The 16,197-nt window shown below is 43.4% G+C and overlaps 1 protein-coding gene across 1 annotated transcript in view; it reads right to left on the reverse strand.

Annotated features, from left to right (window-relative positions):
- RFC1 (replication factor C subunit 1) overlaps window positions 1-16,197 on the reverse strand; it is a 74,097-nt gene that overhangs the window by 14,958 nt on the left and 42,942 nt on the right. Inside the window, exons 9-19 of the mRNA XM_049790105.1 lie at window positions 15,605-15,888; window positions 12,800-12,907; window positions 11,205-11,384; window positions 9,309-9,413; window positions 7,720-8,119; window positions 6,767-6,879; window positions 4,264-4,378; window positions 1,420-1,508; window positions 736-873; window positions 527-622; window positions 310-408 (exon numbers count right to left, since the gene is read on the reverse strand). Of these exons, the coding sequence (XP_049646062.1) occupies window positions 310-408; window positions 527-622; window positions 736-873; window positions 1,420-1,508; window positions 4,264-4,378; window positions 6,767-6,879; window positions 7,720-8,119; window positions 9,309-9,413; window positions 11,205-11,384; window positions 12,800-12,907; window positions 15,605-15,888 (1,727 nt within the window). The remainder of the gene's footprint in view (window positions 1-309; window positions 409-526; window positions 623-735; window positions 874-1,419; window positions 1,509-4,263; window positions 4,379-6,766; window positions 6,880-7,719; window positions 8,120-9,308; window positions 9,414-11,204; window positions 11,385-12,799; window positions 12,908-15,604; window positions 15,889-16,197) is intronic.

Consider the following 16,197-nt stretch of genomic DNA (forward strand, 5'->3'; position numbering starts at 1 on the left):
TAATAAATAAGAATAACCTTTGGGCTAGAGATAGAACAGCACGTAGGGCACTTGCCTTTCATGAGGCCAACCAGGGTTCAATGCACAGAACCCCATATGGTACCTTGAGCACCTCCAGTAGTGAACACTGAGAACAGAGATAGGAGTAACCTCTGAGTATCACCAGAGGTAGAACAAAAACCAAAATAAATAAAAAACCATAGATTCCAAACATGTGTCAGGAACTATAACTATTATGGCTGAGTTAATAAATACAAAACAAACATTTTGGGTTAAGGAAACACTTTAAAATTGGACATTTAGCTTTACCAGTTTGATATCCTTTTTGGCTCTGTGAGAATCAGCCTTGGCCTGGTCATAGGTTAGTGCCTTATTTTCTGCACACCACATACTGAGATTGTGTAAAACCTGAAAGAATTGTAAATAAGACTCTGTCAAAATGGAAAATACTGCCCCACTTTCCATTCCTCTACAGCTGAAGAGACTAAATAGAAAATAAAAATCAGTCATCACATGTTTAATTTACCTGTCTGATATCTTGATTGGCTCCTAAAATTATTTCATTCATAGCTGGAGGAGGAATCTTTAGACCTTCTTTAAATGCAATAGATAGCATAGCGCCCTGAAAAGGACCAAGGAGATTTAAAACCACAGTCAATAGATATTCTAAAAACATTTATCAGGTATCTTCAAAAACTAATAAACATGATGGAGGAAAAAAATTAATCACCATACCTTAATCTGTTCAACCCGAGGTCTTTGAAAACGAAGATCAAAGCAATAATGCACCAAAGAGCGAATCTTGGGATGATTTCTATCATTGCACATACAAATAATGGGAATTTTGGTGTGTTTTATCAGGCCAATTAATTCCTGGAAAGCATATTCCCGACATGAGAGTCATTAAAACAAACTGTTCCATATAGGTATTTTTCTTTTTTTTTTTTTTCTTTCCTTTTTTTCAGTTTTGGGGTCACACCTGGCAGCACTCAGGGGACCATATGGGATGCCTGGATTCAAACCACCATCCTTCTGCATGCAAGGCATATGCCCTACCTCCATGCAATCTCTCCGACCCCAGTATTTTTCTTTTTCTTTTCTTTTTTTTTTTTTTTTGGTTTTTGGGCCACACCCGGCGATGCTCAGGGGTTACTCCTGGCTGTCTGCTCAGAAATAGCTCCTGGCAGGCACGGGGGACCATATGGGACACCTGGATTCAAACCAACCACCTTTGGTCCTGGATCGGCTGCTTGCAAGGCAAAAGCCGCTGTGCTATCTCTCCGGGCCCGTATTTTTTCATTTTTTAAAAATTCCTCACAATTAGCTATAAATGCTACCCCCATGCCAGTTCTTTAGCTCTTTAACTATTCTAGCCAACTCAGAGTGAGCGTATGACCTGCAAGAGTTGTTTCCTATTACCTGGATTCCACCCCTGTCCTCATTGCCTGCCATTCCATCCACTTCATCCATAATGAGCGCGTGTTTCAGGCTTGCAGGAGAGGACCCACCTGGTCACGGGAAAAGCAATGGGACGGAACAAAACAAATTAACAGTTGTTCAAAAACAGCTATTTTGTTCAAGTAACAGGTAACCCTTTTATAAGTGATGAGGTAAGTCAGAAGAGAACATAGAGGCAGGAGAGTCTCCCTTGTGCTCCTGCCACCATGTGGTCCAACCTGCATCCCCTTCTCAGAGCAAGGCCCGAGCACAAACAAAGGTGCCTGGTCTGAGCATACCATGACCATCAAGGATTTTGCCTTGAGAGAGAGCTTGTGAAGTTGGAAATGCATGTTCAATTTTTTTCCTCTCCATAGGCTTATGGAGGGTGGATACTAATTATAAGGAAAACCTGGATGAGAGAGAGAGAGAAAGGAGAGAGAAAGAGAGAGAGAGAGAGAAAGAGGGAGAGGGAGAGGGGGGAGAGGAAGAAAGAGAGGGGGGAGAGGGAGAGGGAGAGGAAAGGCCAAGAGTCAGCGGAATGTTCATCCTCATTCATCCTGAATACTTCAGCTCTGGGCTGAAGTATTTGACTTGGAAGATACCGCCAAGGGAGCAGGAAAGCGGGGAAGCCTTGGAGCACAGAGCAGGTCCCACATCCACCACCATTCAGTCACTACTGTGGGACATGACGATGCTGTTCATCTCATGCATCTATACACCACACTAATGTCCTTGTGCACATGTGCAGACACAATCATCTCTGTGTATCAGCCGTTTTAGCTGTTTTGTGTACAAATGCAGACGCTAAATTTAGCAACTGCTAAATTGCTCAAGTGGGGATTTCTGGGTTAAAGAGAATGCTTAACCCAGACAGCTTTTCAGACTGTCACTAACTTACATTCCCACCAACTGTATTTGAAAGCGACATTTCCTGAGCAGCTTCTTTTATTGGCATGATTTTCTGTCACTGTAAGGACAAAGAACTTAGGCAGCCACGATGCCTATTTGAGGTTCTAAAAACACAGTATGTGTCCAAAATTTGGGCAGCTATTTGCCTCATCAACTCAGGCCACATCATCCCAGCAGCTACAAGGGTGGCACTTGCACCTTGTGTTCTGTTTCTTGGATGGAAACCCGGGACTCTGTGTGTAAGAGCAAACTATCCGGAGCTATGTTCTCCCCCTTTCCCACCTTCTGGAAACAAACTCTTCTGCCCATAGACAAGTCTTGATTATTTTTTAGGCACCTTCAGATGTTGCCCTTTCCTATGGTTGCCCTCATGTCCCACAGACAATCAGTTCCAACTAACTACAAGCTTCTCTTACCTCAAACCTAATACTGTTATTTTCCTCCAGAGAAGAAAATGACTTACAAATCCTCTGAAGTCAAATGTAAAATGCTTTTAAAAATTATACATATAGGAAAAGAAATGGTACAAGAGGGTAACAGCATTGGCCTGTTTACATACAATTGACCTGCATTCAGGATGGCATGGTCCCCCAAGCAGTGACAGGAGTAGCACAACCTCCCCTCCTCCCCCCCCGCAAAAAAAAAAAAAGTTTGCATAAGCACTTTTTTTTGGGGGGGGGTCACACCCCGCAGCGCTCAGGGATTACTCCTGGCTCTATGCTCAGAAATTGCTCCTGGCAGGCTCGGGGGACCATATGGGATGGTAGGATTTGAACCACCATCCTACTGCGTCTAAGGCAAATGCCTTACCACTGTGCTATCTCTCCGGCCCCAAGCACTTTTTTTTAATACATACCCCAGGTTTATGCCCAGCTCTGCATTCAGAAATCACTCTAAATCAGGGGTTTCAAACTCGCGGCCCAAGGGCCATTTGCAGCCCTCCGTACATTTTGTGGCCCTGCCCTAGAGGAATCTCTTTTTGTTTTGTTTTAGTTGTTTGGGTCACACCCCCCAATATTCAGGCTTACTACTGACTTTGCACTCAAGGATCACCCCAACTTTGCCTCCTGCGGCCCCCAGGTAAATTGAGTTTGAGACCCCTGCTCTAAATGAAGTTTGGTAAATCATGTATGGTATCAGGATACAAACCAAGTTGGGGAGGGGGCGCAGAATAATAGAATAGTGGGTGGGTTGCTTGTCTTACATGTGGCAGACCTAGGGTCAATCTTGGGCATCTATGCTCCCTGAACCTGCCAGAAACAGTCCCTGAACACAGAGCCAGGAATAAATTCTAAGCATCATTGGTTGAGAACCATAAAACAAAAGAACAACAGCAAATGAACCTGGGGTGGGCTACATGCAAGACAAGCACCCAGTCACCTATACTATCTCTCCAGTCCCCAGAATATATAATTCTATTACATTCTGAGAAAACTTTAAGACCTAAAACAAGAGCCAGAAGGACCAGCTCAAGATATGAAGTTCACCACAGAGTGGTGAGTGCAATTAGAGAAATAACTACACTATCATGACAATGTTAGAGAAGTGGAATGCCTGTCTAGAGTACAGGCAAGGGATGGGGAGGAGGAAGATAGGGGACATTGGTGGTGGGAATGTTGCACTGGTGAAGGGAGGGTGCTGCTTTTATGAATGAAACCCAGCTACAATCATGTTTGTAGTCATGGTGCTTAAATAATGATATTTAAAAAAAAAAAAAAAAGACCTAAAACAAGGTAAGTCTGGTCCTATGTGAATGAATTACATTAGAGGCTTTTCTAATTCTATCACAGACACAGGATTCAACAGAGGCCACACACATCTTAGCACTCAATACCAGTAACTAAATATTGAAGGGTACTTATTTATCTTATATAACCAAATAAAAAATTTTTTTTTCCCCCAAAAGCCACATACTTGAATAAAAGCCTTTGATGCTGGTATTATTCAGTGATTCGGCCACAATCTCCTTCAAACTGTTCTTACTACGAGTGTCACTCGCATTCAGTTCCACGTAGCTATATCCCAATTCCTAATCAAAACAGAAACCATGGTCAACAATGCAAATTAGCATCAAAAGATTATTTAAAAAACATAGGAAAAAAATAGAAGTATGGTTGGAATAGAAAGAAAGATGCAACATGATACTAATAGTAAGATCAATCATAACAGGACTCAATATTTAAGACTATTTAAAATACTATATGCAACACACACATACAAATAGCTCGGTCTTAAAACTCTCTGCAGATGACTCATTAATTACCAGAGTATAATGTATGAAGCTTACTGCTTAAAGTTTGCTGCTTAAAAATATATCTATTCTCGGGCAAGATGGAGACAGTACAGCTGGTAAGGCACATGCCTTGTTTATGGCTGACCGGAGTTCAGTCCTTAGCTTCCTATGTGGTCACCAAGCCCTGCAAGGAGGATCCCTAAGCAAAAAGTCCCTAACCATGACTGGAACAGTTAAGCACCCAACCATCAGACCTGCAGTAAATGACCTCCTGCTTCTATGTAGCCCCCGCCCCCCAAAGAAAAAAACAAATATATTTCTTGTTTTAAAATAGATAAGAAAATGCACAAGTACTTAAACCAACAAAACATCTATGCAGGGGCCAGAGAGATAGCATGGAAGTAGGGCATTTGCCTTGCATGCAGAAGGATGGTGTTTCAAATCCCAGAATCCAATATGGTCCTCTGAGCCTACCAGGAACGATTTCTGAGTATAGAGCCAGGAGTAATCCCTGAGCACTGCCAAGTGTGACATCCAAAAAAAAATTTTTTATGCAGTGGTCCACACAATAAAAAAACTCCTGCTGTTGGGGCAGAGATGAAGCCCCTCATGTTATCACTCATGTTATATCCATATATCATGTTATATCCATGGAATGGTATATATAGTTATGGGGCTGTACACAGTAGGATCATTCCAACACCTGGACTCTGGCTTATCCTAGTGCCTCATCTCTCACTGTCTAAATAACCCGTCAAAGAGACGACAGCCAGAGCAGGTCTGCAGCAGGGAGAGAGGTCAGGCTGGTACTCTGCCATCAGCTCCTAAGTCCACATTACTTATCCCATGGGAATGAAAACAGGGTCAAAGTTCCAGAGTTTATGCACAGAAAGAGCACAAGAGACAGAGATACATGTACCCTTAAGGGTCTGCTAAATGCATTTTTGTAACTCTGTGTCCAAACAGGGCAAATAAAAATGGGTCAAGGTGTTTGAAATGGGAGGGCTGGGTTTGATCCCCAGCACTGTGTGGTCCCCTGAGCACTGCCAGGAGCAACTCCTAAGCACAGAGAGAGGAAACCCTAAGGAACACCAATATGGCCCCAAACCCAAAAGTAATAAAAATTAAAATAGATCCTAAGAAAGCACTTAGCACACTGCCTGGTAATACTAATATTATAATTACTTTTTTGTTTGTTAGTTTTGGGGCCACACCCAGTGACTCTCAGGGGTTACTCCTGGCTATGCACTCAGAAGTTGCTCCTGGCTTGGGGGAACCATATGGGACACTGGGGATCGAACCGAGGTCCATCCTGGGTCAGCCACATACAAGGCAAACACCCTATTACTGCACTATCGCTCTGGCCCTATAAATACTCTTTAAAAAAAATGAAAATTATAAAATTTCTCAAAACCCTAAAAAATTTATAAGATTTAATTTTAAAGCCATATAAAGTTCAATAAGCTGAAGTGCTGGAGTCCTAGGTTTAATACCCAACACAGCAAGTCTGTTGAACACTGCCGAGACTGACTCTTGAACTCCGAACCAAGAACCCCCTAAACACTGCAGGGTATGATCCAAATTTTTAAATTCTGGGCCTGGAGCAGTGGCACAAGCGATAATGCATCTGCCTTGCCCGTGCGAACCTAGAATGGACCATGGTTGGATTCCCGGGTGTCCCATATGGTCCACCAAGCCAGGAACAATTTCTGGGAGCGGGGCCAGGAGTAATCCCTGAGGCATTACCGGGTATGGCCCAAAAAAAACAGAAGAACAAAAAAAATTTTTTTAATTCCTCCCCCCAAAATGGAGCTGGTATACAACACAGGGATTAAGGCACATGCCTCATATGTAGCTGACCCTTGTTCAATCGCCAGCACCACGAGGTATCCCTGAGCAGCTCTACGTGCCCCAAGCACCACTTAGCAGAGCCCTCACAATACTGTGACCTAGGGCCCTCACACTGAGCCACTACAGGTTGGTAAAGAACTGCCAGGAAGTGCCTTGAGAGCCTGCTCACTCTTTGAGAGCCCCTATAACCCCCCAAAACAAAGACTAATTTTAGAGAAGTATATGCATAAAAAGATTAAAAATACAGATGCCATATATAAACAACTACACACGAATGCACACGGACACATATCCCGCTTCAGCCCTTTCCCACTGGGCCAACGGCACACCCACCTGACAAACCAGAGAGGCTGTGGTGGTTTTGCCAACACCTGGAGGGCCTGAAAGCAACGCAGCCTTAAAACTGGAGCCATCATCTTTGCCAGCAAATTTACCGAACTTGGCTGCTAGGAAAGAACACAAGCCCCAGAAGGTTAACTTTGATTACCTACTGGACGTGGAGGAATAACTGCACATCAGCTTAGCACCACTTAGCACCGAGCAAAGCTCTCCACTTCTACATGTGCACAAGACTTCCCCTAAGTATCACGGGAAAGCTTCCGGGATGCCTGATGAAATTCAGCTCACCTGGTCACCTCAATCCAAGAGAAAAGGAAAACTCTCCCCTATTGTAAGGGGGGGGGAGCCTGAGGACCCCTCTAAAGTTCACCTGGCACCCACTTCTGGCCACCTGGGCTGGCACCCAGGGAAGGCCTGGAGTCCAGGGGAGAAAGAGGAGGACGGCTGGGGGGCTGCCAAGCCTCCCAGCACACACCCCCGCCCCAGCTAGGGAGAAGGCCTATGGCCTGGGGACTACCCAAACCCCATACCTGGCAAGAGCTAGCCTCCAGAATCAAAGAAGGAACCGGGAGCCAGACATCTCTTTTTCTCTTTTTCAGACATATTGTTTTACAACAATATTCGTATGTGTTGTTGCCTTTCTTACCCAAGCACTTCCCAAGGGGGGACATTCATTCAGAAGTGGCCCCCTCTGTAAAGCGAGGGGAGTGAGAATCGCCCCATTAGGCATGTTATGGCCAGTAAGAAGAGCTGTGCAGTTGCAGGAGACTGAGCTGTAGGCACCTGTGACCACATCCTACAGCCCTGCTCTCATGCTTCCTACCTCCCTACATATCATGGCTGCCTGCAGCTCTGAGCCTTATTGTGCGGAAGCCATGGACACACACACAAGTACACAAACACACATACACATATGCACACATGCACACCCAGGACTGTTCAATCACCGTGTTTCCTCTCTTCTGAGGGAGCCTTGTGCCAGTTCTGCAACCAGCGCAGAAGTTTGTTGGCGCAGCTCTGGTCGCCCTGCTGGCCAATGATGGTCTTGACTGAGGTGGGCTTGTACTTATCCACCCAAAGCAAAGACTCTGCTTTGTCTTCCCTGCAGCCTTCAGTCGCAGTCCTTGCCCTACTGATGCCCTGTGGCTCCTTGGCCAGCAGCTCCGTGACATGCGAGTCCAACTGGCACAGGGTAGGCCCCCGTTTCTTTGGCGTGAGGATGCCACCTTTCTGGGGAGTTCGTCTGTTCCTTTGAGTTTCTGATTCCTTCTTGTTTGGACTTGTTTTCATTTTTCTTTGGTTGTTTTTTTGGGGTGTCCGCTCCAATTTAGACTTTTCTTTCTTCATCTGGGGAAGAAGAAAAAAATAGATACACAGGGGGAGAGGTACTGGGTGAGAGGCAGCATTATCTATCCTGCATCAGATTCTACAACGGCAAGTGGAAAGGGCAAGAAGCATAGTCTAAAGATAGGCCGAGAGAGCCAAGGGTGTCCTCAGCCCACACCTGTCCTTCCACAAGGGCCCCACCACTCCCAAAATGAATGTCTGTAACAACAAACCCAAAAAGCACCTAAATGCAGGGTCTTCAAGTGAGAACAGATAGGATGTTGTTTGTTTTTAGATGGGGGGACATATAAAAGGGGACATATGGAAAGATTTTAAATCATTATACCTAGCAAAGTTCAGGGGCTATTCACAGTACAATGCTTAGGGGACCATGTGGTACCAGAGAACCAGACTGGGCTTCCCTCATACATAGTATACATTTAGCTCTTTGAGCTAACTCCTAGACCCAGAGTACTTTTTTTCCCCTTCAGGTTTTTGGGCCCTATTCAGCAGGCTCAGGGTTTACTCCTTGATCTGCACTCAGGAATCATTCCTGGTAGACTATACAGGATGCTGGGGCTTGAACCCAGGTCAGCCACATGCAAGCAAGCACCTTATCCACTGTGCCATCTCTCCAACCCCTGCAGATTAGTTATTAAAAGTAAATGTTTCAAGTCAGTTTGGAAAAACAAGGGATTAAAAGGGTTTGTTTTTCGTTTATTTGTTTTTGTGGGACACACCTAGGATCTGCGCTCAAGGATCATTCTGGAGGTGCCCAGGGAGCCAAATGCAGTACCAGGGATTGAACCCAGTTAGCCATGTGTAAACAAGTGCTTTATCTTCTATACTATCTCTCCAGCATTTCTTTATTCTCCTCCAATTTTCCAATTCGAAGTTAATGTCACTATAAAAACTGGTCATAAACGGTCACTATAAAAACTGATCATAAAGCAGTTATACTATTTATAACTATACTGTAGTCCCCAAGTGGAAATAACTCAAATGTCCATCATCTAACAACTGGATAAAAAAGACATGCTGCCCATCCACATCACAGAATATAAACTGCCACTGAAAAAAGGACTGTTCCTACTCCTACTTCAGTGCTCAGAAGACTTGGCTGTGCTGGGGATGGAACTCAAAAGCCAAGCTTGTGCTACAACCCTCTGACCCATCTCCCTGGCCCATACCAGGTTCTTTTCAAACAGACCTCAGCTTCAACTGCTATTTCGTACTTGGACTTCTTGCCTGGCATAGTCCGAATCAGGTTTAACAGGCCATCTTCATCAATAATTTTTGTCCCCAAGGCTGCTGCCTGTTGATAAAAAAATATATAAATCATTAAAACTCCACCTTAGCCTTGACTTTTTCAGGGGGAAAGTTAAGAGGGAGGTCCATACACCCAAAGGTGCTCAGGGGTTACTTCTGGCTCTGCACTTAGGAATCACTCCTGGCAGGTTCAGAGGACCATATGGGATGTCAGGAATCAATTCCAGGTCAAGCATGCCAAACAAGCACTCTACCTACCAGATCTAACCTTAACCCTTACTATTTATAAGAAAAGCAAGAACAATATATCTGTATACACACACGGTTGTAAGTGAAAAACCACAATCATAAATTAGTTAACAGTGACTCTTTTTTATTTATTTGATTTTTTTTGTTTTGTTTTTGGGCCACACCCGGTGATGCTCAGGGGTTACTCCTGGCTATGTGCTCAGGAATCGCTCCTGGCTTGGAGGACCATATGGGATGCCAGGGGACTCAAACCGCAATCCATCCCAAGTTAGTGCATGCAAGGCAAAAGCCCTATCACTTGCACCACCACTCCTGCCCCTGTGGTCCATCTTTTTATTATTATTATTATTATTTTTTTTTTTTTTTGGTTTTTAGGTCACACCCGGCAGCGCTCAGGGGTTACTCCTGGCTCTACGCTCAGAAATCTCCCCTGGCAGGCTCAGGGGACCATATGGGATGCCGGGATTCAAACCACCGCCATATGGGATGCCGGGATTCAAACCACCGCCCTTCTGCATGAAAGGCAAACGCCTTACCTCCATACTATCTCTCCAGCCCCATCTTTTTTTATTTTTAATCACTAAACAGGTGCCCTTAAAAAAAAATTATGGACATGTCTCCAAGAGCACCTGGCACCTGACACACCATTTAAACACTTCTTCAGGAAGCTGAACCTTCCCTTCTGTGGAAAGGCCAAGTCCAGCTCTTCTCATCCTCCCCAAAATCTACTCAGCTGACTCTCCCCATCTTCTTTCTGCTAAACAAGCTCCTTCCTGTAGACTGTCACGTCTCCAAGTGACACTGAGATCATAATTGGTCAAAACAATCAGCACAGCCCTCATTCTCCCAGACCTCCCACAGAGATCTAAAGGACAACGAGCCAGTTCTGTTCTAGCAACATGAGACTTAAGCAGAACTGTATAGGTGTAGTACCAGGGATCGACCAGGGCCTCACACATGCAAGGCATGCGCTCTGCCATGAGCCCCTTCAGTAAATGTCTGAAAGAGCTATTTCTGGGGAAACTCACTGGATAGGTGGTTTAGGGGGACAGAGGGATGGTGCCTAGGCCTCACAGGCTCTCTGCCACTCAGCTACACCCCTCCAATAGCAACATGCGCTTTGATTAAATTGGCCCCCATTCAGGACAGAGGAAGCAAAAATGAGCCGAGCTACACCACTGTGCTCCTGGATCAGCCCAGCCACTGACAACTCTGGGCTCCCAGTCAGGTGTGGAAAAGCAGCAGCTCATGGGGTGAGAACAGGGTCAGCCATGGATTGTTGTTATCTGGAGCTCAACACCATCCCGACAGCCCCAACTGCTTTCCAATAAAAGCACAGAGCCCACTCTCAAGGCCAACTAAGCACTAGAAGAAAACAGCATTTGCTCTGGCCTTTGAATACTAAGAAGGACAGAGACGAGAATTCTACACTAAGCATGCCAGAGAATCTGTGAGCATATGTCTTCATCTGGAAAACCCAAACCCGGGCTTTTGCCAACAATGTGCTGTGGAATGCAGGGGAGATGCCTCTCCCTTCTCTCCCATCACTTGGCAGAGTCCAGTGGTCACACCAGAAAGCTGCCCTTACCTTGTCACTCTTGGACTGGCCACTGTCTCGGCCCATGACCAGGTAGTTGGTTTTCTTGCTGACATTGCCTGTTACTTTCCCTCCATACCGCTCAATCAGAGACTTGGCCTCATCCCGTTCGATGGACTCCAGCACTCCAGTGATGACAAAAGTAAGCCCTTCCAAGCAATTTTCAGCTCCCTAAAAACCAAAATGTTCAAGCAGAGAGGAAATTACACGAGCGCTTTCCAAAGGAGGATTTGGCATCAAAACTACAGGAAGCTGATTATTCTTATTTGACATCATAATCTCAGCATGAAAAACTGGTCGGGCATTTTCAGAACAGTAGAACTTGAAAGTAAATCCTGAGAACATCTTCTGAAGGCTAACATGAAATAAACTTATAAATTCAGCAGTCAAAAATGCATTGCCCAATACAATTAACACAGTTTATTAAGCTTTCTACTCATACTTTTTTTCTTTGTTTTGGAACAAGGAAACTAAACCCAAAGACTCATAAATACTAAGTATGTGTTCTATTAAAGCTACAGTGCCAGACCCCAACCCTTCACTACTTTCCAACATCTTTTCTTTTTTTTGGGGGGGGGGTTAGGGGGTGTCACACCTGGCAGCGCTCAGGGGTTACTCCTGGCTCTATACTCAGAAATTGCTCCTAGCAGGCTCGGGGACCATATGGGATGCCGGGATGCTGGGATCAAGCCATCGCCTTCTGCATGCAAGACAAACGCCTTACCTCCATGCTAACTCTTCGGTCCCTACTTTCCAACATCTTTAAACCACTGATTAGCATGGCCATTTTAATTAAACAACCAGAAGTGAAACCCATGCTGCTGTTGAAGAAGAAAGAGAAGTTCGGATTCTAAAAAACTATGTAAGCTTTGGTTCCAGCCTCTTCTCTGCCTGACAACCCAACTATACAGTAAATCTTCTCATCTTCCTAACTAACTCAAAGGCCTGGCTATCTTATCTCCTGACAGGAAAGCTAAGGGGATAAGACAAAGGACAATGGCCAAAGAAAGCTGGACAGGGGAGACATGCTTAACTGAAACTATGTATAGTTTATTTATACATGTTTGATAACTTTTACTTTTGCTGTTTTAGCTTTTGCGGTGGCTTGATAAAAATCATACTATCAAACAAAATGGAATTTATGTAACCCATTCCAAGGGTACTTCTAATTCTTTGAATTGAACATAGTGAAGCAATACAGACTTAAAAAGCAGGCTGGGAAAGAAGCCACTAAACCAAACTAAGGTAACATCCCAATACAACCCACGCTTCACTCATTGTTCAGGTGATCAGTAAGGAACCTGCTAGAAGGTGAAGATGTGAATAATGGCATCTCAAAGTCCTTTTAAGCTTTAGAATTCTTGGCTTGAAATGATCAAAAATAATACATGGATTTGAAACCTTCTCCACAAAGTCAAATAACCCAAATGCCTGGCACTGGTTCATATGGTAAGATGCATCTAACTAGTAAGAACATTGAGTGCAGCTTTTTCTGCAGTTTGTGACTGCTCAGTTCAGCTGCTAGAAACTGACACTAGCACCCCCACTTCCCTTGCCAGAGAGCCATACACCCCAAATCCTCTTACCGTTGGGATTTCTTTGGAGCCAAGAGCTTTAGGACCCTCGCGATTTAAGTAACTTCGATAAGCTTGATAATTGGTGCGTCTCTTTTCAGAATCCTCGGGACTTATAGACTAGGGGGAGGAAGAAATTGAAAAAAATCACACAGAACTCGTGTAAAAGTGAAACAATGCATCCTTAACAAAACAGTAAGTCTCAGTGGCTAGCTCTGAAGTGAATTTTAGCCTCAAAGTTGGTCCTGGATTTCCACATCTCTACACTAGCCCTTCTCCCACCTTTGTGTGGTTTCCTGAGGAGAGCAATTAGCTTGAGAATCCAAGTTGCCAGCCCCAAGCAAAGAAAGAAAAAGCTTACTTCTTAAATTCATTTGAATTGAAGTCCTATTCCGTAATATACCCATATGTATTTTACTGAGAAAAATCTAATTCTCCCCAAGTAAACCTCATCATATGAGCTGATACACTATGTGTGGTTCACTCCTGAACACTGCCCTGAAACCCCACACCCCAATTGGGGGTACAAGCAGGCCACTGAAAGAATTTAAGGCTTCATGGGAGTAGTCGACTAGAGGTTGGCATCCCTCCCCAGAACAGAAACAGTGGTTCTTCCACCACTGTGATCGTTCCCACTCTAATTCTTCTAGGGAATCTAATCATTGGCATCTCTCGGGAAATCCTGGGGCAATTATTTTAAGTTCTATAAACCCCATTTCTAGTTCAAAGCTATGGGGTATGGCAGGGCTTACGCCCTGGAGAGAAAAACATCCTGAATAACTCTGATAAGTGCTTACAAGATAGATAGTCTGTTTCTCCACACTTCCTAGTTTACATTATTTTTAACTTCTAAGCCACTTCAAATACATTTCTTGAGGGTGGGTAGAGGACTGGGTCACATCTGAGGGTGCTCATGGGTGATTCCTGGCTCTGTGCTCAGGAGTGACGCCTGGTGGTGTTCAGGGGACCATATGTAGCACCAGGGATTCAAACTGGGGTTAAGGAGAATTTGAGGCAAGTGACTAACCCCTGTTACTATCTCTCCAGGCCAACTTCAAATACTTTTGAATAGAGACACTATCGCTTCTATATTAATACATGATTAACTAACAAAACAGGCTGCTTTAGTCATGCTGTGAGTTCAATACACTGTCACAGGATTGTGCTGGAGCCTAACCCTGCCTCTTTTCAACTGTCCTCCAAGGTTGGTAAGCTTTCACATAATTGGGTAGGTTTATAATACTGCTCTCCAGATCACATCCTCTGTAAAAGGCAGATTTCAAACACCTAGGCGATTCCAATACAAAACTAAATAGGAAAATCAGTCATGTAAAACATTAATCCTATGAAAATAGTTAACTGTGACTTATAAACATGCTATGATGGGAACAGCTTATGGAAGTAGGAATATTTCAGCAGATAAAAATATACTTTGCTGGGGCCAGAAAGGTGGCTCTAGAGGTAAGACATCTGCCTTGGCAAGCACTAGCCTAAGAAGGACCACGGTTCGATCCCCCGGCGTCCCATATGGTCCCCTCAAGCCAGGGGTAATTTCTGAGCGCATAGCCAGGAGGAACCCCTGAGCGTCAAACAGGTATGCGCCCCCCCAAATAAAGAAAAAATGTTTAAAAAAAAAAAAAAAAAAAAAAAAAATATATATATATATATATATATATATATATATATATATACTTTGCTGTTCCCCAAACTGTTTAAATTTTCTTTTCTTTTCTTTTTTTTTTTTTTTTTTTTGAATTTTTGGGTCACACCGGGCAGCACTCAGGGCTTACTCCAGGCTCTATGCTCAGAAATCGCTCCTAGCAGGCTCAGGGGACCATATGGGATGCCGGGATTCGAACCAATGACCTTCTGCATGAAAGGCAAACACCTTACCTCCATGCTATCTCTCCGGCCCCTACTTAAGTTTTCTGAGACATTTATGTTCCAATATGGAAAACTGATGAGAGAATCATTTAAAGATTCCTTCCCCTGAGCCCGGGGAGATAGCACAGCGGCTTTTGCCTTGCAAGCAGCCAATCCAAGACGAAAAGTGGTTGGTTCGAATCCCGGTGTCCCATATGGTCCTCCGTGCCTGCCAGGAGCTATTTCTGAGCAGACAGCCAGGAGTAACCCCTGAGCACCGCCGGGTGTGGCCCAAAAACCAAAAAAAAAAAAAAAAGATTCCTTCTCCTTTAATTAGACGAACCTCTGTAAATGAACACGTTTAGAATGTGCTAGAAGAAAAACATTCATCTACGAGATAAGTAGTTAGAGAAGAAAAATCTGAGACAAGAAAGTTAATTGTTCCCTTAAGCCTATTTATTATGGATGAGCATAAAAAAAAAAGCTTCTGGAATCATCATCATTTTACAGTACTACATTAAAAATAATGGTAATAAGCAGTGAAATTAGATAATATTCTACTTTTAATTCTAAGTGCTTATGAGGTTGTAGGAAATAGTGATTTCTTATTATGAATCTAAGGTTGGCATAAACTGGTCATTCTAAAAGGTTATTTGCTTTTTAAATTTATTAGAAAACAAGTAAAACTTTCAAAACCTGTTCTCCAGTATTTCAATGATTTTCCTCTTAAAAATGATTTTAGTATCATACAAAACCAAAAATAAATGTATGCAAGAGCCAGGGAGATGCCACAATAGATTAATACAGCTATACTAATAGCCTATGTTCTGCAAGAACTTCTAAATAAGATAACATCTTAATATAATGACATAAAGTTAGCAATAAACCTGAAAAAAATCAAACCGAGATCAAGACACTGCTCCAAAATAATGTATACTTTCAGAAAATTTCTACCTCTTTTTTAGATGGAGAACTTTTGGCTTTCTTAGGAGTTCTGGTCTCTCCTTTCAATTCAATGGCATTCTCTTTTCTTTTTGAGGCCAAGGGCGACATTTCCTTATAAGTATGCTCTTCTTTTGTTTTCAAAAGGGTCAACTTGGAACTGATATTTGGAGAAGATGGTTCTCCTACTTTGTGAGCTAATGACTTGGAAAATTGTTGAGGTTCTTTTGAACTTTCACATTTAATTTGCTTCTTGGGACTAGAGTTCACTTCATTTGAAAATTGTTCTGCTTTGACTAGAAAGAAGGAACAGATGATGACTGTTTGTCTTGAAAAAGTGACACAATATCATGATCAATTTTTTTCAACTAAATAACCATAAGCTGTGACATACTGGTTTTCCTAGCATAAAGATGCCAATGTTTACATTCAGTTTATACACCATGTTTATTTTTATTTATTTTGGGGGGAGGAGTCACTCCCAGGATGCTTAGATATCACATTTAGTAAGCTCAGGAGACTATAAACAGTGCCAGGGACTGACCCCAGGTTAGCAGCATGCAAGTCAAGTACCTTACCTGTTGTATTATCATTTATTTTTAAAG

This window comes from Suncus etruscus, chromosome 16, assembly GCF_024139225.1.
Source record: "Suncus etruscus isolate mSunEtr1 chromosome 16, mSunEtr1.pri.cur, whole genome shotgun sequence".
Classification (NCBI taxonomy): domain Eukaryota; kingdom Metazoa; phylum Chordata; class Mammalia; order Eulipotyphla; family Soricidae; genus Suncus; species Suncus etruscus.